The sequence below is a fragment of the Mastigoproctus giganteus genome, chromosome 4 (genome assembly GCF_048544385.1).
Source record: "Mastigoproctus giganteus isolate SK-2022 chromosome 4, ASM4854438v1, whole genome shotgun sequence".
Classification (NCBI taxonomy): domain Eukaryota; kingdom Metazoa; phylum Arthropoda; class Arachnida; order Uropygi; family Thelyphonidae; genus Mastigoproctus; species Mastigoproctus giganteus.
The window spans coordinates 239,510,867-239,534,527 of record NC_143578.1 but is presented as its reverse complement, the minus strand read 5'-3'; the positions used below and the strand labels follow the sequence as shown (position 1 = coordinate 239,534,527).

General features: G+C 35.6%; 1 protein-coding gene across 1 annotated transcript in view; it reads left to right on the top strand.

The window, feature by feature from the left end:
- The window catches only part of LOC150087545 (ornithine decarboxylase-like), a 94,532-nt gene that overhangs the window by 39,821 nt on the left and 31,050 nt on the right, over positions 1-23,661 (top strand). Inside the window, exons 4-11 of the mRNA XM_090371249.1 lie at positions 4,103-4,199; positions 4,343-4,419; positions 8,120-8,292; positions 10,046-10,180; positions 10,539-10,704; positions 13,052-13,208; positions 21,442-21,539; positions 22,504-22,715. Coding sequence (XP_090227375.1) covers positions 4,103-4,199; positions 4,343-4,419; positions 8,120-8,292; positions 10,046-10,180; positions 10,539-10,704; positions 13,052-13,208; positions 21,442-21,539; positions 22,504-22,715 — 1,115 coding nt within the window. The remainder of the gene's footprint in view (positions 1-4,102; positions 4,200-4,342; positions 4,420-8,119; positions 8,293-10,045; positions 10,181-10,538; positions 10,705-13,051; positions 13,209-21,441; positions 21,540-22,503; positions 22,716-23,661) is intronic.

Here is a 23,661-nt window from a genome sequence, read left to right as displayed (position 1 = left end):
GGTTTTTGTTTCATTACTGGGAGAAGGCACAAATCGGAAATTTAAATATTCTACCAAATATTGACGACACTTCTTTTTTGCCTCAGACACGATGATTAGGAGTTTTCTGTAAGAAATTATTTCAACACAACTCACTCTTACTAAAATAATTTTAATAAGAAACTATTAAAACAAAATGAATAATGCACTCCCAAACACTGTAGAACGAAAATATCTAATTACACCAGAAATAGCACTGAAGTTTGACTGCAGCAATGGCAGTTAAATAAAAACTGAGCATGACCACTAGAACAAAAATCTGCTTGGACACTAACTAAAACAATTTATTTATGTTTTTAAGGGCACTCAGTGATTGTCACCTCACATTGTGTCACTCGGAGAAGGGAGACTCCCCCTGTGCCATTTGACCCTAAACACACTGTTCAGTGTAAACTGCGAAGTCAGTCGTAGGAGACATTACTACCATGCTATGTTATATATGTGTTGTTCTCTTTCAGGAAAGCTGAAACGAAATGAATTACTACACAACCTCTTCTTCAGATTTTGAAGATTTAGAAAATGATTTTCTTATAGCTGAGAACAGAGGTGAATTAAGAATGAAATAGGCCCCCCTCCCCCCCGGCCATATTTAATTTTCGGGCACCTTTATATATACCTTTTTAATTTTTTTATCACTACTTCAGAAAATATTTATGCTGAAAATGAGGCCCCCGGCCATGGCTGGTTTGGCCATAGCTTTAAAGCGGCCCTGGCCGAGAAAACAAGGGAGTAAGATGGATACATGACATAAACTGGAAGAGAACAGAAAAGGGTGGATTCCATCATTTACTGCAGGACTTAGAAGAATATGAAAATAGTTTTAAGATGTACTTACAGAGGATGAATAAAGTAGAATTTAATTTTCAATATAATCTAATTAAGGATGACATAAAAGGGCAAAATACACAATTTCAAAATTCAGTCAGCGGTAAGGAAAAATTAGTTGTATGTTTAAGGAAAGTTGAAATACTCTAAGTTTAATTTGGAATAAGGATTTATTTGGTCACAATACAAAACAATTTAAAAATTTAATTTAATAACAAAAACAGCTTCAATTCTAAAAATTTAACTTGTTAGAAATTGAGTTGTAGACACTGAAATGATCGACTTGTTCCTCTTCTAAATTTGTAAATTGTAATACTGTTGGTCTATTTTCCGCCTTTGGCCATCTTTGAGCATCTATTGACCGGACATGTTTCTATTATCATTTCCTCTATTTTCTTCTGTCAGCATGACAGAAAACTCACGGCCTACAAAATTTTCTGCTCGAACTGGGAACTCCTGAGGACGTGAATTGGCATTGAAGGCCAATGCGTTATCTTGTGACTACAGCCATTAATAACAGTTTGTCTCCAACCAATAAACAAAACAGGAAATATACTCTTTCTCTCATACATTTGAAGTTTGACTTATTTCCATGTAACCTCACATGAGATGACAGTAGTGTGATTCCATCCTAAGCCAATTTGCTGACTGCCCGAGTTAACAACTTGTTTCATATACTAATTCTAGATTTCTAGAATTATCTTTGTGAGGAAACAGTTTCTTTAAAGACCCCTAAAATAATCTTGCCAACCTCCAGTGGCTTTATTAGGAACTAAAGACCCTTCAAACTTTCCCAAAGACCCCTGGGGGTCTCTACCGACCACTTTGGGAATTCCTGGTATAGCAGGTCTCTGTCTACAATAAAGGTTCTGTATTTTGTTGTAGTGGACAGAAGATTTACTATGCTGTTTTTTTTTATATTTTGGCTTGACAGGTTTTTTTTAAACAATCCAGAAACAGCCAGTTTGAGGTTGGACTAAGGTTATTTTATTTCTTTGTAATAAACCAGTAGACTAAGGTTACTTGTATTGCAATATGTTTTCGCTCATTCACATAACTTTTGTTTGTGATTTGCTTGTACCTTCTGTTTTGACAGTGATAGTGGAATTACTCTTGGAACACTATGCTGAATTACTTGATCTATTGTCTGCAGTTGTCATGTGCTATCATCATTTGCATAGAAACCAAAGTGCTTGTGGATTAGGCCAGTGGTGTGCAAACTATGGGGCATGACCCCCCCATAGTCTCCAGACACTGTAATTTACAAAACTTAGGCCTTTCTTCGTAAGAGCACCCCTTTGTTCCATTCACTACTCTTGTTGCCCTTCTCTGTACTCGTTCCAGCAGCTCTACATCCTTCTTGAAATGAGGCCTCCAGGCCTGTATACAGTACTCTAGGAGGGGTCTGACCATTGCCTTATACAAGGGAATAATTACCTCCTTATCCCTGCTAGAAAAATCCTATATATCATTGACAATACACCATGAGCTACTCTTGCAGCCAGTCTGCACTGCTCAGAGAACTTCATATCTGCCTGCACAATTACCCCCAGGTCCTTTTCATTCTCTACCACTGTCAGTGTAGACCACAGAGTTGATGCATTGCTCTGGGGTTACTGTTTCCCATATGTAGTACTTTACATTTGTTAATGTTAAACTTCATTTGCCACCTCTCAGCCCATCTGCTGAACCTTTCCAGATCCTGTTGCAGCAGCATAGTGTCAATAGTGTCCTTAACAACCCTGCCAACCTTTTGTATCGTCTGCAAACTTGGACATTAAGCTTGATATACCATCATCAGTATCATTTATAAATACAGAAAGCAACAATGAACCCAACACTGAACCCTGAGGAACTCCACTAATAACATTAGTCCATGATGAGCAGTGTCCATTGATTACCATTCTGTCTTCTTCCCCTCAACCATCCCTTTATCCATAGCAGCAATTTGCCTCCAATGCCACACTGCTCCAGTTTGTGCAGCAGTCTTCCATGTGCAACAGTATCAAAAGCCTTTCTAAGATCCAAGTATATAATATCAAAGTTATTCCCTGCATCCAGTTCTTTTGTGACTGCATCATAGTATCCAATCAAATTGGTCAGGCGACTTTTCCTTAACAAACCGTGCTGTGTCCAAGCTATAACTGAAGTCTTGTCTAGATGATCCTGCAGTGCTTCTTTAACAGTGCCTCCGTAGCCAGGTGGGAAGGAGCAGCAGTGCGTAGCACACGCTTCTTGATTAGACTGGGGTTCGAGCCCATCACCACCAAACACGGAGGATGCGGAAAGGTCAAGGGAATGACCACCGCATATTCCCGGAGCAATATGGCCTTAGTTGCTAATGCTCCTAAAAACCAAATAACAAACAAACAAGCTTCTTTAACCAGTGCCTCCGTTAATTTTCCTGTAACAGAAGTTAAACTCACAAGTCTATAATTACTTGTCAGCTTTTGATCCTCCTTTGTCAATTGGGGTCACATTTGCACATCTCCAGTCTATGGGTACCTCCACTGAGTCCAAAGAAGCTGTCATAATTATGGCTAAGGATTTGCTTACTTCCTTTGCTGCCTCCTTTAATATAAGTGGATAGATCCATCCACCCCGGGTGCCTTTTTTATGTTTATCCTCACAATTTCTCCTCCACTTTCCTCTTAGTTATTACAAAATCATCTAGCTCACTGAAGGCTCTGGCATTCCCCTTGCTGAATTACTCCTCATGTGCAAATGTAGATGCAAAATACTCGTTTAGTTTGTTAGTCACCTGAGCAGGATCCTCAACTGTTGAACCATCAATATCCAGTGGACCAATCTGATTCACCCCTTTCCTTCTAGAGTTTACATAGGTAAAGAACTCTTCGTGAAGAATAAGAATTTGATTTGGTGTTTTTGCTATATTCAATTAAAATACTAAACAATTATTTCAATGAGTAAGTGAAAACGGAAACAATTTTTTTATTCCTTTCTCAAATTAAATTTTCTACTATAATTTATAAAATGCTTTTTTTTTTTTTTTTCTAAAAATCTGGTCATCCTACCTCGAGGTTTACATTGAGGGGTCTTGTCAATTTTATATTTAATAAAGGGGGGGGGGTCGCGAGTGAAATAAGTTTGCATGCCTCTGGATTAGGAGACAATTATAAAATTATTACATGATCCTAAAATTATGCCAGTGTTTAATGATCGTCTGTTATTGTATGTGTTAAAATCTTAACTTTATTATTATTTTTTTTTTTTTCAGGAACAGGAAGAACCTTTCTTTGTGGTTGATTTGGCAGATGTTGTTCTAAAGTACAAAGTTTGGAAGTTGAAGATGCCTCGTGTGCAACCCTTCTATGGTAAACTTTAAAATATTTCTGTGATTTCATTTTTTTTTTATTTAATTTTTATAACAATTTATTTAAATTTACTTAATTTAATTTTACTAACAATTTTAATTTAATTTTATATAATATGTACTGAGAGCTATTTTGCTTTATAGCTGTGAAGTGCAATGATTGTCCTGTTATTCTTCATCTTTTGGCAGCTTTGGGTACTGGATTTGATTGTGCTAGTAAGGTAAGTAATTATGATCTGTAAATGCAGTTAGTCTGATTATGTTTCAGATGCATGCAATTGGTATTTTTTGCTGTTAGTATGAACCCCCCATGTCTCGGCAACCTTAATGTAATTCTTTCCCAATCTTGGTTGATTATATTTTAATCTAAAAGAAAAATACTGCTACTTATTGTGCATAATATTGTATGTGTATCATGCATCAAGGCACTGTACTATATGAAATTGTGCTTTTTTTTTTTTTTTTTTAGCAACATTTTCAATCGCTTCTCCCAAGTTGCACTGTCAGGTATCTCCAGTAATGAAAATTCCATAACAGTTAATTACCTGTGATTGTGTTTTGATATACCACAAACCTCTGAGCTGCTTTGTTTTCTTTTCTTTTAAGCATATTTTTGGATATATTTAAAAGCAGGAAAAAGATTCAGTAACATTGACTTTTTATTTGTGGGAATTATCCATAAAAATTTATAGTTACCTGCACCCTCTGTGATAAAGTTATTTTCAGCTATACATGCTGTAACATTACCAAAAGTAATGCCTGTAAATTATCCTTTTTCCAGTATGCCTGCCAGCTGATTGATGTATAAGATGGAGTAAATTGATCCTGAAAGAACCAAAAGCTTTTTAAAAATGCCTCGTTAGACTAGTGATCTTTGTTTTGTAGACACACACATCTTGTGATATGGTGTTGCTTGCATGCATGAAGTGATGAATTAATATATATTAGGTGTATCTAATTTTATTTTTGTGGAATTTTCATACTGGGATTAAGGTTTTTCTGTTCTGTGTGCTGTTAGTAGTTAACTATTATTGGGTTATATTTGGATGCAAGTGGAAAAAGTTGCAGAAGTTTCAAGAAATTGAAAAGCAGACCTGCCATTTGGGCATGGAAACTCTTGTTATGGACATCTTAAATTAGCTCAGTTCATGAATAAAAAGTTTGCAATTGTTGGAAACTTTAGCATAGACACTAAAGGCTGAATGTTTTTAGAAATCCTCAGCTTCAAGCATGTAATAAGGTGCTTGAATAATGAGCATTTGTTGAAAAACCAAACTTGAGGTAGTCAGCAGATCAGTAGAGCATATAAATTTGATAAATTGCAGTTGATAATATGGTTTTGCCAGAGCAAATAAAATTGGTTTGTTTTGCAGTGCATATATATAACAATGTTTTCATTCCTTTTTAAACATCTGTATATTAATAGAGAAGGAATTTTCTTGAGGCAGCCATTGTGAACAATTGGCCTAACCAATCGGGCTGAAAGTGGTCTCAAATTGAAGATATTTCTTCCTAGGTGTGCAGAAAAATGGGAAAATATAAATGGCACTCAGCGTGCATTTTATATTTTCCAAAGAATATTGGAAAAGTTTAAATTGAAGAGAATTTATAAATGTCCTCGGATACAAGAAATGAGAAAGGATTTGATGCGTACTGGATTACCTGCTCACAACAAAACACTGACTACGTTTCTTTAGGACAGCTAGAGAAAAACTCTGCTACCAATTGTGAACTTTTCGTACCCGTTGAATTGGATTTTTATTGAAGAAATTTTAATGTACGGGCTCTCACTTGCAAACCAAATTTAAGCCATTGCACTTTCATAGTGGACATCTGAGCAGTTCGTGAACAGCTTAGAATATAAAAAATGTCATTTTCAAAGTTGTTGTTGTTATTATTTGGATTTTAGGAGCATTAGCAACTAAGGCCATATTGCTCCAGGGATATGTGGTGGTCATTCCCTGACCTTTCCGCATCCTCCATATGTGGTGGTCCCGGGCTCGAACCCCAGTCTAATCAAGAAGTGTGTGCTACACACTGCTGCTCCTGCCCACCTGCCTACGGAGGCGCCTATTTTCAAAGAAGTATTATAGAGACTGTACTACATTTTGTACTTGTGAAATTGTTATACAACGTGCACACTTTGAATAATCGGAAAGAGGTGAAACCAAAGAAAATTCTTGTGTGCTATTTAAACACCCATACACCACACGCACACACGCACAAAAGAAAATTTATATAAGTTTCTTCAAATACAAGAAAGGATTCTATGCTTACTGGCTCATGACAAAACATGGACTACATTCTTTAGGACAGCTAGAGGAAAGCTCTGCTACCAACTGCAAAATTATCACAGTGGATACAGCTGGTTTACACTTACTATAATGTACACAAATGTTTAAGAATTTATTAGTTTTATGTATAGATTAAGTAATCTTGCAAAATTAAAAATCATACATCATTAGTATGTGTACATAATGCTTTGCATCATAGTTATACATCAGTCCCTAGAACAAAGTTCCAGGACTCAATTTTTATAGAAATAAATATATTTATATATAATTGCACATTGAAATTTTTCAGAATAGTGACTAGTTCTTTACACCCCCCCATCAATGTTAGCTAATTACAGGCTTTTGCTTCACCAATCAAAAAAAAATTCTGCTATTGTGCTTGTCATGGTGTCCATATTTTCTGCTTAGAAAATCTTTATCCCTTTAATAAATTTTAGTTTGAGAAATAATTAAATCATGTGTAGTACAAAGTTGGCTGAATGAGAATGTCGTTAGACACTGGAATGGTATTTGGAAATTGTAGCATGATGAGCAAGGAGCACTACTATGGAGTAATTTCTAACTTTTCCTTGCCCACAGGTCAGTTCTTCTGATTTGCACCTGTCAAGTGTACGTAACCATTTCAGAGTATGCAGTTATAGTTATAGCAGTTTGACCTGGCATAAATTTATAATGAATTATACTTTTATAGTTAGCAAAAAGTTTCCTGTTCAGTGTGTCTATCATTATATACAGTTGCCGACCGGGCTAGCCGGGTAGGTAAATTGCCTGCCTCGCACCCCAAAGGTCGCGGGTTCAATTCCCACCCTGGGCTGGATATCATGATGGGCACCCCAAAGGTCGCGGGTTCAATTCCCACCCTGGGCTGGATATCATGATGGTGCCGAACCAACCAGTTGGTTGGATATTCTGGCCACGATACACGAAGGAAGCAAGAAAAAACTGGTTCCTTCGTGTATTGATCACATCATACGAAATAAATAAATAAATAAAAATTAGTTTATTTAACAGTTTTTAATTCAGTTCTTTTTTTTTTTTTACTCCTACTGTTGAGAATTTAATGACATTTGTCTCCTGTCACTATTTATAGAAATCCTAGATTGTGATTGTAAACTTTGGCTGATTCTTTTGAAAGTTCAACTCTTGTTTTCATCTGATTGTTGTTGAAAAATATGAACAAAAGTTGCATGATCTGCATATTTAGAATATCAGATAGATGGCTTGGCAATGCCACGTGATATTCCAACTTGATTGCTGTTTTCATTTGTTTATGTGCCAAGTGTCTTAACCCTTGCATCATCCTTAGTAATAACACATCTATTTTGGAAGTTCTTTTACCATTTGGATATGCTTAGGCAATCATTTATACAGTCTCAGACTTTTTTTGGGTTAAAAGCAAAATTATTTGGACCTTTGTCCAAAAAATAAAAATTACTTACCATATTAAATACCACTTAACTGTAAGACAGATTTTCTAGGTTACACAATAGTTTTTCTCATTCATATATTAATGAATTCAGCACCTAAACTAGTTCATCGTATCTTTTATTACCAATGAAAGAAATAGTGATGCTTTATATAAAAAGAAAAATGTATAGTTAATTTTTATTCTTTTTTTATTTATTAGAACGAGATTGAAGCTGTACTTGATATTGGGATTGAAACATCTCGTATTATTTATGCCAATCCATGTAAGACTCGCTCTTTCATCAAGCATGCTGCAGCTGTTGGAGTTGACTTGATGACATTTGACAACAAGATGGAATTGCATAAAGTGAAAGCTCTTCATCCAACTGCTAGGTAGTATTTTTATCTGAATTAAATATAGTATGCCTTCAGTTTAGTCTCCAGTATTTATTATTATATGTATTAAAATAGCTTGTTGATAATTTAATTGGAAATGTTAATTCGTTATTAGCAGAGGAGAGACTGCCAAAAGTCGAATATGAAATTAAGGTTTTATTTTTAAAAAAAAGGCAATTTATCTAATTTTGTTAAGTCCCTTTTGAAAATGCATCTGCTGATGTGCAGAGCACAGCAAGTTTTGAAGGATGTCTTTCTTTGAGTTTGATTTTAATCTTGTAGAGACATTGCATGGGAAACCATGACCAGTTATTTTTTTTTTCACTACAAACTAATGTAATTAGTCCGATAGGAGAGTATGAGCGGATATTGACCATATGAACTTGTACTTTTTGTACAGCCTTTTTTGCAAAGGCTGAAACATGTCATGTGTTTCTGAAGCTCTTTAACAAAACTTGAAGTGATATGATGCAAACTTTTTCAATTGACCAAATGTGCATGTCTTAGCATTAGTAGAGGCATTTGATGCAAGAAAGCAAGCTTATGCAGCATCAGCCAAAAAAAAAAAAAAAAACCCACTTCCACTTCACCCCTCTGTTCGTTCAAAATACCTTGACGAACTAGATGTGATGAAAATTTACCCTTATTCTTTATCAGGAAAAATTCATACTATTATTGGTTACATTAACTGACTGTTCTCTTAACTTGGGAAGCACCTTGTTAATAGTCAAAATTGTAGCATTTTCATTGACTACTCAAAATTAAAATTACCTTGTTACCATTGACATATTTTTATATATTGTGAATGGAGTTGGAATGGGACTTTTCTACACTGGAAAAATATATTTCAGTTTATGGCATGTTGGCAGACAGAGTAAAGTGAAGAGGGTAGTGAAGTTGTGTGGCAGATGAATATGGTCACACATAACAGTGAACAGTGGGGGTATAATTAAATTTGGCATCAGGCTATATTAACTTCTTTAATGATAATTCTGAAGGAGACTTGGTTGGCCAGCATTAGTTTTATGCCAATGTTAAGTTTTTTGCTGCAGCGTAGCTATTGAAATTCACTTCAGATATTTCTTAATTTAAAAATGGTTGCTTATTATTTAACTTTATTAGTTAGATTGCAGCAATTTAACCACAGAATTCAAAGAACGAGTATTGCATAGTACAATGCTTTTATGTATTGAGTCATGAGGAAATAAGCATTGGAAAATGTTAGTTTCAATTTTATTTTTGTTGCTATTAAAAGATAAGTAGTTTCATCCTTTCTCTTGAAATAAATGTTGGGATATGTTCTGTTTATACTCTGGCACAAACCATTAGATAAGAAAAGTTTACAGCTAATAATTTCAACAGTGAATATGGTCATTAGCTGTATTTAGCAGTCTCACACGCTTTGGCCATGGTCAACTCAAATATTGCATGCTTTCTTTCACTTTACCACTTGGCTACGTTGGACCTTTTTCCTATATAAGGGAAGAGTAATAACAGAGCAGTTAAGTGAATGTGCTACAGATTTTTTAAAATTGGTGACTTTTCATTTGTAGTTTAATTTGGCAAAAATGAACTTAAGTAGTACTTTCAGATTTTCTAGAGCATATTTTAATACTTTACTATTATTCAGAAAATTAAAGTTCTGATGCCAATGTGTTTAGTTACACCTTGAATCACTTTTTTGTTATGCAAGGTGTAAAATTTTTCTGTATGTTGATTGAGCTTTATTGTAATTTTTAATAAATTTCAGATTAGTTATTAGAATCAGAGTTGACGACAGTAGTGCCACGTGTCGCCTTGGCATGAAATTTGGTTGTGACATTGAAGATGCACCCCACCTGTTGCAGTTGGCTAAGGAGCTGGGACTTAATGTTGTTGGTGTGAGGTAAGCACCCTACATTAATATTTTGTTACTGTTCAAATTTTTATATACCTTTAATCACTTATTTGTTGCCAAGTGTAAGTTTTATGTTGTGTTCAGGCTACTGAAATGTATGTAGAAAAAAAATTGCAGAATGTGTGAGGAATCACTTTGTTCAGGAAAGCATTAGACAGAATACTAAAGCCACATAGCAATTAACAAAGGTTCAGGTGTTCCAAAGCATGCAAACAAATGTTTGTTTGTATGTTTGATTCTGATATTACTTTAATGCAAACATTTCATTGAAATGTCATTTATTGTATAGGAAAGTAAAACTTGTACAATTTTCTTAATATTTTTCTCTCCCATTTTTTTCTTTCAGCTTCCATGTTGGAAGTGGTTGTCGTGATGCATTTGCTTATTCCAAAGCTGTTGCTTCTGCTCACGAAGTATTTACAATTGGTGAAGGACTGGGCTTTAACTTTACTCTTCTTGATATTGGTGGTGGATTTCCTGGCACCAGAAATGAAGTAGTTTCATTTGATGAGGTAAATTTTTATTTAATTATATGTATAACTTAAAAGTAGTGGTCAGTTATTTCGATAGTGGAGTAGACATAGGTGAACCTAACAGTAGTAAAAAGCACCTAGAATTTTGTACAAGTCCTGCACTCTTTAACATACCATTTTAAGTACAAGACTAAGCAGAGGACTGAGACTAAGTGACCACCTTGGGTTGATCAAATTAAAAGTGATAATTAGTGACAAAAATGAGGTATAGAACAGTGTACTGAAACTCAGATTGAAAAGTTGTCAGCTTGAACGTTCATTATTATTTTACAAAATAAAATTAGTGAGTCGCTAAATATAGCAACTAACAGCTGTTAAATATAATGACCTTATTGCTCAAAATTCATTGATATTTCTGGTGCTGACTTTAGATGAAGAATGGCATTTAGAACATTTTTGCCAAATAAAACAAAATTCCTTATTGGAATATAAATAAATTCCAATATTTACTGTTGCCTATTCTAGTCCATTAAATTATTCAGCATGTCAATTTTTGTTGTATTCATATTTTGTAGAAGTGGTAAATAGGCTATATGTGTGAAAGATTTTAAAGAAAAATCTTGGGAAAGATAGAAAGGTAAGGAAGGTAGAAGTTTTTTGGTGTTTAGTTGATTTTGGATCACTTGGAAATGGTATAACTAAGGTAATCAAAAATGATAAAGGTGAAGTTTAGACAGAAGAGAATGAGTTAGCGTGCTATGAATTTATATTTGTGATGATCTCCATAATTTACTATAATTGAAACAGCTTTTGCTGTTTTATTTAGTAAAATCCCATTACAACAAAAAACATTTTAATGAAAATATTTCTAAATCTGAGCTGACTTCCCTTATTAGTATTTTGTACACACAGTTTTGATGAAAAATTCAGTAAAAAGAATAAAATCTGCCTGTGTCTAAAATATACTGGTTATACAACAGTCTTCATTGTAAAATTATGAATGGAACTGTAGCCGAAAATTTGGAAGTGCAGCTATGGAAGCATTTGTTTGAAGAAAATAAAGAGTTTTAAAATATGCAATAAAGATTTTTTGGAAAACACCCTTTCTAAATCATTGTTCCCCACCTGTGTGGTATCCACATTTTCATTTATGCTTATTCAGTTGTTGTATTAGTGTTGGGGGTGGAGTTAAATGTTAAAAACAAAATGGACCTATTAATATGGGAAAAGTAGTTTTATCTCGTATAGTGTATTTTTTGAATGTGAATCATCTTTTATAAACTTATAAGCATCTCTTATAACCCTCTGTTAACCCTTAACAGGCACTAGGGTTTTATCTCAATTTTAGGTGTAAAGTTATTTGTATTTCACATTTGAGCTAAAATTTTTGAATTTGATGTTAGATTAGGTATTGCTATTTTTATTTTAAAATTAACATTGTCTAATGAACTGCTTTTTTTCTAGTGGAGAAGTTAAGTTGTCCTCCCTCCTCTTGGTATAGTCTAAAAATGCCATCATATATGTCTGAAACAAACTTTAAATGGATTTTATTTGGAGGGGGAATGACATCAATCTATGATGTTTGCTTTTTAGTACATGCATCTGTCTGTTGAAGGGCAGTTAAATTCATCTCCTCATGCTTATAACCATTGTCTGATTTGTTTATAGTAAAATAGATTTATGTTTGAAAAGTACACCAAAGGCACTTTTAGACTAACCTGAAGACAGGAAACAACTTTCTCATTAAAAGAAAAAAAGAAGTTCATTAGGTGGAAATTAAATTTAGAAATTGTAACACCTAAGCAGTACACTGTCTACTTTTGACAACACTTTCCAAAATTTCAGCCGCCTCCGTAGCCAGGTGGGAAGGAGCAGCAGTGCGTAGCACACGCTTCTTGATTAGACTGGGGTTAGAGCCCGTCACTAGCAAATACGGAGGATGCGGAAAGGTCAGGGAATGACCACCGCATATCCCGGAGCAATATGCTCCTAATGCTCCTAAAAACCAAATAACAATCCAAAATTTCAGCCCAAATAACATGACTGGATGACAAATAGCATAACCCTAAAAATAAGTGAGGTGTGTGTGTGATGGTGCTGCTACATCTTATTGTTGCAAACTGGGTGATTTAATTGATCAGAGTTGCAAGTGGTGAAATTTTCATAAGCACTTAAGTATTTAAAATATCATATGTGAGGCTGCATGCACCAGGTAGAATTGGTAATTGTGATGGAATTGCTAAAATATTAATAGTAGAAACTGAAATCTTTTTGTGAATATTATAGAAAATATTACTGTAAGCTAATATGGGGTGATATCTCATAAAACAGAAGCTTATGCAGCTGTTTTTTTTTTTTTTGCTAATTCATTAATATTTTTTTCCAGATTGCATCTGTAACAAATGCAGCACTTGATGAATATTTTCCTGAAGGATGTGGAGTGGATATAATTTCTGAACCAGGTCGCTACTTTGTTGCTTCTGCTTTTACTCTGTGCACCAATATCATTGCAAAGCGTGAAGTTTCTGTCCTTGAGGAAAATGGTAAGGCATTTTAATTATTATATTCTTGTGAATTGTGTAACTATGGCTAAATAATATAGAATTTGTTGATTTGTTAAAAAAAAAAAAAGCATGGAGGAGCTCTTTAAAAATTCATTAAAAAAAAAAAAAATATATATATATATATATATACATACACACATACAGTGAAACTTCTAACAGACACCCCTCGTTAACGGACATCTCTCTACAACGGACATTTTCAAATTCCCCAACTCACCTCTATTGGTTTTAACGTGTTTGCAGCTTCTGTCTAGCGGACATTCTCTGTAACAGACCCGGACAGGCAATCTGCACTGTTTCGCTTAGATTAGCACTTAATTTGATCTCCCCACAACGGACTGCGGGAGAGGTCACGGTCCTTTTTCTAGGAACTTTTCTTCCACGTATTGCGTCAATCATGTGCTTATTTTCTATTTCCGATTCTCTGAATTTTATCAAGGTTTACGTCGCAGTTCTAAATCCTTTTTCAAAAATTAAGGCATGTGTAAAACTTCTGATGAATTCAGTGTGTGCAGGGGGGGGGGATTTTTTTCAGCCTTTCGTCTTTTCAGTTTGTTTTGTTCAGTGTCGTGTGAAGTGCACAATGTCTTCTCGTAAACATTTAACTTTAAAAGATAGTCTGAACTCATTAATGTGTATGATCAGCAAAAAAAGTGTTAGCAATCTCACTGCAAAATTCAAAATCGGGAAGACGCAGGTAAGCGACATCCTAAAGAAAAAAAAAAATGAACTGCTCAAACAATTTTGGTAACACGGAAATGATCAGGTTCAAAAATCATTCACGAAAACTGTTGGACTTCAAATTGACAATGTTACGTATGAGTGGTTTTGTCGCGAATGTGCTAAAAAAATTCCCATTAATGGGCCTATTATTAGGGAAAAGGCTTTGGAGGTTGCGAAATCTATGGGAGTAAATGAGTTCAAAGCTTCTGTGGGATGGCTAGACAAGTTCAAAACTTGGCATAAAATTTCTTGGAAAACCGTAAGTGGTGAAGATGGATCTGTTGATACTGGGGTTGTAACAGAGTGGACCATCAAATTGGAAGATTTATGTCGTGATTTTGAAGCTAAGGATATTTACAACTGTGAAGAAACAGGGTTGTTTTTTTTTTAAAGCTCTTCCTGAAAAAATGAGTCTAAAAAACAAAGTGCCAGGGCGGAAAAATTTCTAAGGAACGCTTGACTGTATTATTGTGTACAAATATGCTGGAAGACTTTGAACAACCTCTTGTTATTGGAAACCCACAAAATCCTCGTTGTGTCAAGGGCATAAAGTTGAATCTTTTGGATGTTGACTGGAAGTCTAATAAAAAAAAGCGTGGATGACACGAGATATCATGAGCGAATGGATAAGTCACTTTAACCAAACATGATTCGTCAAAACAGAAAAATTATTCTTTTCGTGGATAATGCTGGATCTCATCCGCACATTGAATTGTCCAACATTCAAATCATTTTTCTGCCACCAAACACATCTGCAGTGTCAGCCCTTGGATCAAGGGATAATAAAAAATTTTAAACTTCACTACAGAAAACGTGTTTTAAGACATCTCATTGCAAACATGAACGATGTAAAATGTGCGAGTGACCCTGCAAAGAAAATCAGCATCCTAGATGCGATTCAATGGATTTCCTCTTCAGTAAACGCAACTAGAAAACAAACTGTCGTGAACTGTTTTGTAAAGTCTGGCTTCTCAAACGCAAAAATTGAAGTTGTGAACAGCAATGTGGAGCACCAAGAAGAACAAGAACTTCAACATCTATTGATAATGTACGATACTTCAGCTACAAGTGACCTTGGCTACAAAGATATAGACTCGAACGACATTATCATCGATATTTTTCAAGAAGTTCCTCATGAGGATGAAGAAGTGGAAGGAGGTCATTCTGTCGAAGAACATATTAACCACGAACCACCGATGAAAATAGAAGCACTTATACAAATCAATCGTTTAAAAATGTTTTTCACTGCTGAAGAAGATACCGAAGGACTTTCGATGGTTTCTTCACTCCAAACAAATGTTGAAAACAAAATTATCAGCCAGAAGAAGGTTCAGAAGAAAATAAGTGATTACTGTATGTATTTTTCTTAAGATAGTCATAATATGCATAGCACAATTGTATGTATATTATTTACAAAAATATTGTGCAAAATCTGTATATATTTTACTTTAATTTTACATTAAAACATTTAACGATTTTTCTTTCTTTTTTTTTTTTTTCTCCCTCTGACTTCTTGTTAGCGGACATATTTTCGTTCCCCATGGCTGTCCGTTAAAGGGAAGTTTCACTGTATTTTTTTTGCAAATAAAATTTGTCAAATCTTAAATAGTATCTGCTTCATGTTTTGGGGCTGTTGCAATCATTTCCTCAATATGTTGCACTATTTTATAGCACTTTTTTTTTTTTTTCCTGTTTTTTTCTTTTAAAGTATATTATTATTTGAGGTGGCAGTAACTGCCAAAATACCTATCTGAAGGTAGTACCTGCTACTGATTTGAAGAGGTGCATTATTTATTTAAAGTTGCAACACTAAAGCAGTTCATTATTAATAGCTTCATAACAGTGCTAGTAAAAATCAGAGGTTGCCAGGTCCTCTGGACTAGACAGGATGCAGTATGCATTTGATTCATGATCACAAACATAATACTGGCAAATGATTGAGATGGCACAGCATTCATGGTACACCATGCTAGCAGTGTTAAAGAACATAACTTGACCAAGTAGGCTTAAAGTTAGTTTGCCTCTGCACGGTGCACCCTGAATAACGCTAAATGATGAACTAGCACAATCTGACAGCCAAATAATCCTTGTGATCTCCTGCTACGTACACATGATTTTTGCTATAATGACTAATGATACTAAAGGCTCCTCTCAGAGCAGATTGACTAGAAAACTCGGACCTAGTATTTGAATTTTCCAGATAAATACAGAAGGCATTAGCAGAACTAAATGCCAGTTTTTATGCAAAATATTAAGAGATAATGACATTGACAATGTCGCTATTCAGGAAACTCACGTGGATAGTGAGGATCAGCTTTGGACTAAGGGAAAAATATCAGGCTACGATTTAATAGGAGCAGCATATGTATGGGCTAAAATCGAATATGCGTACTTGCTCTCTGCTTCCATTGCCAATAATATCCATGAAGTAATTTATCAAAGTAAGAGGAATAACATTCTATAAGCTCCCTCCTACTATAATGCCACCACACATCCTCCAGCCGCATCCCCATCCAGCTGTTTGTCTTGGTGATTTCAACAGTCACCACGCACAGTGGTGATAAAGAGAGAATGATCAAAATGGATGGTGAAGCACTCGTTAACTGGGCAGAAAAATGTAGCACGTACCTCATTTTTGATGCCAAAGAAAGAGGATCATTCAAATCAGCTGTCTGGCGGCAGGGGTATAACCTCGATCTCTGCTTTGTCACCATCGGCGAAAATAATCGCCCACTAAGAGTGTCTCGAAGAATCCTAGCAGATTTCCCTCACGCCCAGCCCATCCCTCATAGAGATCAGAACAAACATCCCATTAGTAACTTTTTTCCCTGTCCTAGTAAGCCAAACTAGGATGCTATCTTAGGAGACTTTGATAGGTGTTTGGGATGGATTCACCCCTCCTAAAAACTACAAGAGATTTGTGGGTGCAATGATAAGCATGGCTAAAAAGCACACCCCAGAGGATACAGAAAGGAATACATTCCAGGATGGAACGAGGCAAGTGAGAACCAGTATAGGGACTTTCTTGAAAGTGGTGATCAAGAGATAGTGGATGAGCTGCTATGACAGCTTCGATGCTGCCCGCCGAGAAAAATGGATACAGACTGTTGAAACCATTGATTTTAAGAAGTCCAGCAGGAAAGCATTCTCTCATATGCAAGCTGGGAAACAGCAACCCTATGGCTCGTGATAATATTCCAGTTACACCAAATGCCTTTGCAACACATTGTATCCACCTCTAGAGTTCCAAATGACTGAGAACACAAAATCTGAGTGAAACAGCAACTCAAGGCCCTTAAACATGTAAGTGCTCCAGAATCTGAGTACTCAAGACCGTTTTCTGATGATGAAATCACAGCTGCACTTAAGGATATGAGAGCAGGCAAAGCCCCAGGTTTTGATGGCATCCAGAATTTCTAATTCATGGTGGAAAATACGCAAGAATATGATTAGCGCGCTTCCTCTCTAGCATGCTACAAACGGGTGATATTCCAAAATCTCTGAAACATACGAAAGTTATTGCTATCCTGAAGCCAGGAAAACCAGCACACCTCCCTTAAAAGTTATCTTCCTATTGCTTTACTAAATTTAACTTATAAACTACTTGAAAGGCTACTCTACAACAAGATCAGCTCCAAAATACTTAAATACTCCCATCGAGCAAGCAAGATTCTGCCCAAACTGAAGTTGTGTAGATCAAGTCCTCGCCTTAACAACACAGAGGCAGGGTTTCAAAAACAACTGAAAACCTCAGTGGTCTTCATGGATCTAACGGCAGTTTGTGACACTGTTTGGAGACATGGCTTAATATATAAAATACTCTGCAAAAGAACTGCCAGACTTATTTATAACATGTTCGCAAATAGAACTTTCCAGGTGATAATGGGACACACAATGAGCAATAAAAGAAACTCAGCAATGGCCTACTCCAAGCCTCGTCCTTGCTCCATTACTATTCAGCCTTTACATTACAGACATGCCTGAGACTTACTCCAGAAAGTTTGGCTACGTGGATGATTGGGCAATAGCAACGCAACGAGACACATCGGTCAAAAAAAAAAAAGGATTTTAACAGCTGACCTTATCCACCTTGGGAAAACTATTTTGCAAGTGGAGGCTCCAACCCAGTGCAGCCAAGACAGGCATCTTGCTTCCATCTCAATAAGATGGTGACTGGAGAGGTGAACATACACTTCGGGAACGCCCGTCTTAAACACAACAAATATCCGAAATAGTGTCACACTAGACAGAACGTTATCTTTTAGCGATAATGTTCTGTTTGATGCAGAACATTATCTCTAAAAGATAATGCAGCAAAACTGAAAACAAGGAATAACATTCTGGAAAAGCTATGTGGTTACCACATGGGGCTCCTCTGCCTCAACCTTATGTTCGTCAGCTCTCCGTCTTGTCTATGCAGCTGCTGAGTACTGTGCTCCAGTTTGGCTTAACTGTAACCACATAAAAGGTGGATGTATAGCTAAATAATACCATACGCATCATAACCAGAACAGTCAGGTCCACTCCTACCTTTTGGCCACCTGCCTTCACCCACATCCCGCCAATAGACCTCCGAAGAAAATGCCCTCATCAGAGAATACAGAAAAATAGACAATCCTGAACTTCCAACATTACAGAGACCTAGGAATAAACAGGCTCTGTTCCAGACATCCACCAGTCCTGATGGCTAAAACATTGTAACAAGCCAATTTCAACCTTCTGGAAACTTAGACGCAAGAGTGCCTACAAAACTCCCCTCCTTGATGTCATACCATGCCTTGTAACTCTGAAACACCACCCGGTTTTGACCAGCCTTGTAGCTAGCATTAAACAGGGCACGAAGATGTGCAGACTTCTCTATAAGTGGGGCAAAATTTCCTCCTCAACGTGTGACTGCTGAGCCAATAGACATCCAACACATAGAGGACTGTGCCTTGAGAGCTTCCAAAGGAAACCCTGGAGATTTCCTGATGGCAACTAATGTGGCAGTTGACTATTTAAATAAGTTAAATGTTCATCTGTGATTCTTGTTCTATTTAATTCAATTTGATACTTAATTTTATATCAATCATTCTTGAGTCATGTAATTTGATTCCATGTGTACTGTACAAGCCATATGATAAATAAATATAGGTGCCATCACCTTTGTTTTCTTTATCATTAGAGACTCATTTGTAGCTGTGCCATTTACTCTGGATTGTAGTGGTGTAGCTAGGTCTCACTCCCATTACTATCTTTACCAAGAAGTCATGCTACCTTCAACTGTCTTTCTTCAAAACTAATCTTAGTATACATGTTTTGGTTCTGACACATGACTGATAATCCAACATGTATACACTACTTGTGTATATAAATGGTATCTATATATGTGTTGTACTCTGGCAATACCATTATGCAATTTAAACTTTTTTTCTTTGTAACAGTATTATTGCCATTATCAAAAATCACAATGACGTAGGCAAAAATGCAGTGTCTTTAAGTTACCATGTTAAATGCACGTTCAGTTGACTGCTGTGTCAACTGGGCTATGAAGTTTGCTTTCAAGTGGTCTTGTTTTATTTTCTATTGCCTGAGATATGACGTCTGTGCAGAAGTATCTAGATTGCAACAAAAATAAGTGACAATGAGCATAATTATGGGGTGGGTGATAGTGCAAGTGAGGTGATGCACTTATGCAAAAATTTTCCCAATCTCTGAAACACTTTGGGAAGCAGATTTTGATATTGTTAAAATTTGTGCATCATGAAATTTACATCCTTTTGGAGTTTGTCTAGGAACTAACAAATTCAGAGCTATAATCAGGAGAACTAGAGAGATTCCATCTTTGGCCAGACAACTCAATATGAGTAACTGTGGATGTGTCATTTATCATGGTAAAGCAGTTCAGTCTTTGGAATCTTCACTCTTCCAGGATTTTTTTTCCCCTTCAAACTGCATTTGAAAGGTGTCTTGAAACTTCAAGATAGAACCCTGTTTTTCTAGAGTGTACTGGTGGTGGATAACATCGCAGTCAGTGACATTAGTTTTGCCTTACACTTGTCATGTGTTTTTGGCTTAGTGGAAAGGAGTCTTCTACTGGGGTGACTGACTGGAAGCAACTTTCTGGTGCTGTTCATGTTATTTCCTCTGTTAAAGCCACAACATAAACTTGGCAGAAAAAGTGTTTATTGCAGTGCTCAGAGTGCACTTTGAGCACTGCAATAAAGCATCTCGAACAAGCATAATCTGGATACTTGTTGATCAGCCGTAGTGTACAAACTGCAGTGTGGCTACAGTAGAATTTACAGCCATATTTTATAGTACAGATAAAGAATCAGTCTTATGAAAGGCACTGATCTCTAATTATAAAGCCACTACCACAAAGAGTTGCCTTAGGCTGTATTACTAGCAAATGTACTTCCCTAAAGAGATAAGTTTCTTAAAATATGAATAAGTTTCCTATTATCTTTTACAACACTTAAAACAAGTGTATGCTCTGACCTCCCCTTTAATCTGATGGACAAGGGGTTGGCAGACTGAAATGCAGTCAGCTTGATATCTCAAGCTTTCAGGTACCCATTCTTTTGTAGGTTTTGTTTGATGGTTTAATTAACGGGTGCATCACCAGCAATCAAAGATCCTCCCGCAATTCTTAAGTTCCAATCAAATGTCCAGAGTGCAGGGTTAATATCCTATTTCTTTGTTAAAGTGCTAGGCTACAGGTTGACTATCACTTGTCCTATGCAAGTTATATATTTGTAATATTTATATATTTGTAATATAATGTATTGCTTGTAAATTTTATTCAGGTAATTTTGTTTTCTTTGCCTATGAACTTAATGGCGTCTTCCGGTTTCAGAAAAGTAGTTTTGAATGAACTGTGCACATGTAGCAATCAGTTTTACCTCAGCCCTGGTCTGTTTGTGTGCGTGTACACTCTCATCCCTATGTATATTAACCAGTTTTTAAGTAATTATGGTTAATCTGAATAGTTATTGAACTTTTTTTTTTTTTTTTGTTAACACAACTGTTATGGATATTATTGAAGTTATTATGCAAAATTGTGTTGCCATTGAAATTTGTTTTAGTTAAATTAATAATACCTTAGTAATTTTTCTGGTATATTGCCAAAATTGGTTACTTTAAATTGATGTATGGGAAAGCCTCAGTATAACTTCTGTATAAGTTATTAAACAGGTGGAGTTATTGAAGATAAATTTGTTGTGGGTGTGTTTTATAGTATTGCAGTGACATTCAAGTATCATATTTATTTCTTTATTTTTCTTTTCCCCTATAATAATCATAATGCAGTTCATTCTGCATGATTTAATGTTTTATTATCTCTTACTCTTAATCATCTGAACAGTTCCAAACTATCAATGACGATGTATACAAAGTAACCAACTTTAGTATTAAAAATGCCTGTCTTAATCTGAAACAATTTAGTATATTGCCTTTTGATTGTACTACATTATTTTTTTTGCCTATGTTTTTTTTTTTTTTTTTATAGGTGAGATGGGATGTATGTATTATCTGAATGATGGAGTATACGGATCATTCAATTGCCTGATATTTGATCATGCAGAGATAAATCCCATACCACTTTTGGTAAGCAAAAAATTATATTTTTATCCCATCAAAAAAATACATATTCCACTTGTTGGCACATGCTAATGTTTTTGTTGGGTCTAGTGGTCAGCATACCTGCACTAGCCTGTTGGCAGTGGAAAAGTCATATTTGATTCCCACTGCTACCTTGACAGAATTTCCTGAGGCATTTCATGTGCAGTTCTGAGTTAGTTGGTCTCAGGCCGCGGTGTGAGGTTTTCCTCCGGGATTGCTCCGGTTTTCCCCTCACAAACAGAAAAACCAACCATTGTAAACACAGTTTTCAGACACCAACACATGTAGGGTAGGTTAGGAATATTCCTGTGATTTACTCTGGTTGTTAGAAAGTGCAGCCAGCTGTAAAAATTTGGCTACAGTTTCAAGCTGATTCAAGGGAAGTCTTGGCATTGACTGCCAGAAAGAAGAAAAGGCTTTAATTCTTACTTGTGGTTATCTGGAATTTGATTTAGCTTTTCAAAGATGCTTTGAAGAATTTAGTCCCTCAGTATTCTTGTATCATATTCAAGAGAACAGTTTCATTGAATTGAACTGAAGAAATGAAAAATGAATATTGGTAACTTAACTAATTTTGTCATGCTACTCTACCTTTCAGAAGAATTATATGGCATAGTGTTTTAATGTTCCATCTCCTTGAGGGCAGTGTTCTCTGAATTGGAATTTTTGTCAATGGAAGTTCTCGGTAACTAAAACTTGGTGCCGCTTGGTAGTGGTTTAATATGGCTTCATTCTCTTAACTTAAGAACAGGTTAGTTAGCAGTTAAAGGTAGAGGAAATGTTATCTCATTATCCCAAACCACTTCTATTACTAATTAATATGGGGTGATAATGTTTTTTGTTTTTTTTTTTGTTTCCCTTTTGTTTTACTAGCATGTGTGGGCGGGTGGCTTCTTTTTGCATAACTTGTATTATGTTTCTTAATTTTGAAGTAAAAAGTATTTTATAGGATATCGTAGATCGCTCCATGTTACGTAGCAGCCTCTGGGGACCAACTTGTGACAGCATGGATCGTATAATGGAAACATGCTATCTGCCTGCCATGAACGTTGGAGAGTGGATTGTCTTTGAGAATATGGGTGCTTATACAGTTGCAGCAGCTTCAACTTTTAATGGATTCCAGAAGCCATCTACAATTTTTGCCTTGCCATCCCACATATTGTAAGTATAAAGGAGTATGTGCAGTCACTGATAAAACAATTACAGAAATATTACAAAACAAATTAGCAAACATTTACATGTTACCCACAAAGTAAAACTAAAGTTTTACTTTGTGGGTACCACAGGTTAATATTAAAATTACATACTGGTGTGGGTGTGGGGTTTGTAGAATAAATAGTCTGTGAAATTGGAAATGAAAAGTGTACAAGTTGCCAGAACTAAGAGAAGTTTAAGGGACAGTAGAAAGTGGAAGTGAAGTAGTGGTTACACAGGTACTAGAATTTCAAAAACCTAGTGCAAAAATGAACTGGGACTGAGGAGAGAAAAAAAAAAAAAAGGAATATATAAGTAAATAAATAACACTATATTCAGATATGGGGGAAAATGTTAGCAAGAGGTTGAATCAGGGGATGGCAAATATGCAAAATCTGAATATAGTAGATGAAAATATGATACATAGCCAGGAAATTCATCAGGGGACTACTGACCATGTATCAGGCACTGCATTTCTAAACTTTTCTGTAATATTAGAAAATGGGGGAGGCAAATATACAGCTTTTTATCGTAACACTAGTAGACAAGGTAGTACTTGTGCAGTGTAAGAAATGTAAATTAAAATAAATACAAATTTACAAAAATGTAATGTGGAATATAATACAAATGGATGTGAAGTGCGGAAGGGGTGAAAAGTAACGAAAAAGTATAGACAAGCAAATGGTATAGGAAATGGTAAATTCTAGGGAAGGGGAGAAAAGATCTTCAAAAGAAGGCGAAAATAGTGATAGGATAGACAGAGCATTCGTATCACCCTCGTATTGCACTAATAGTTTTATGAATGGGAAAAAAATAGAAAAAGACAGTATAAAGGAAAAAAGTGTAGAAAAAGTCATCAAAAATACTGTACTTACTGGGTGTGTAAGGCCCAACATTAGAGAAAGGGTTCTGG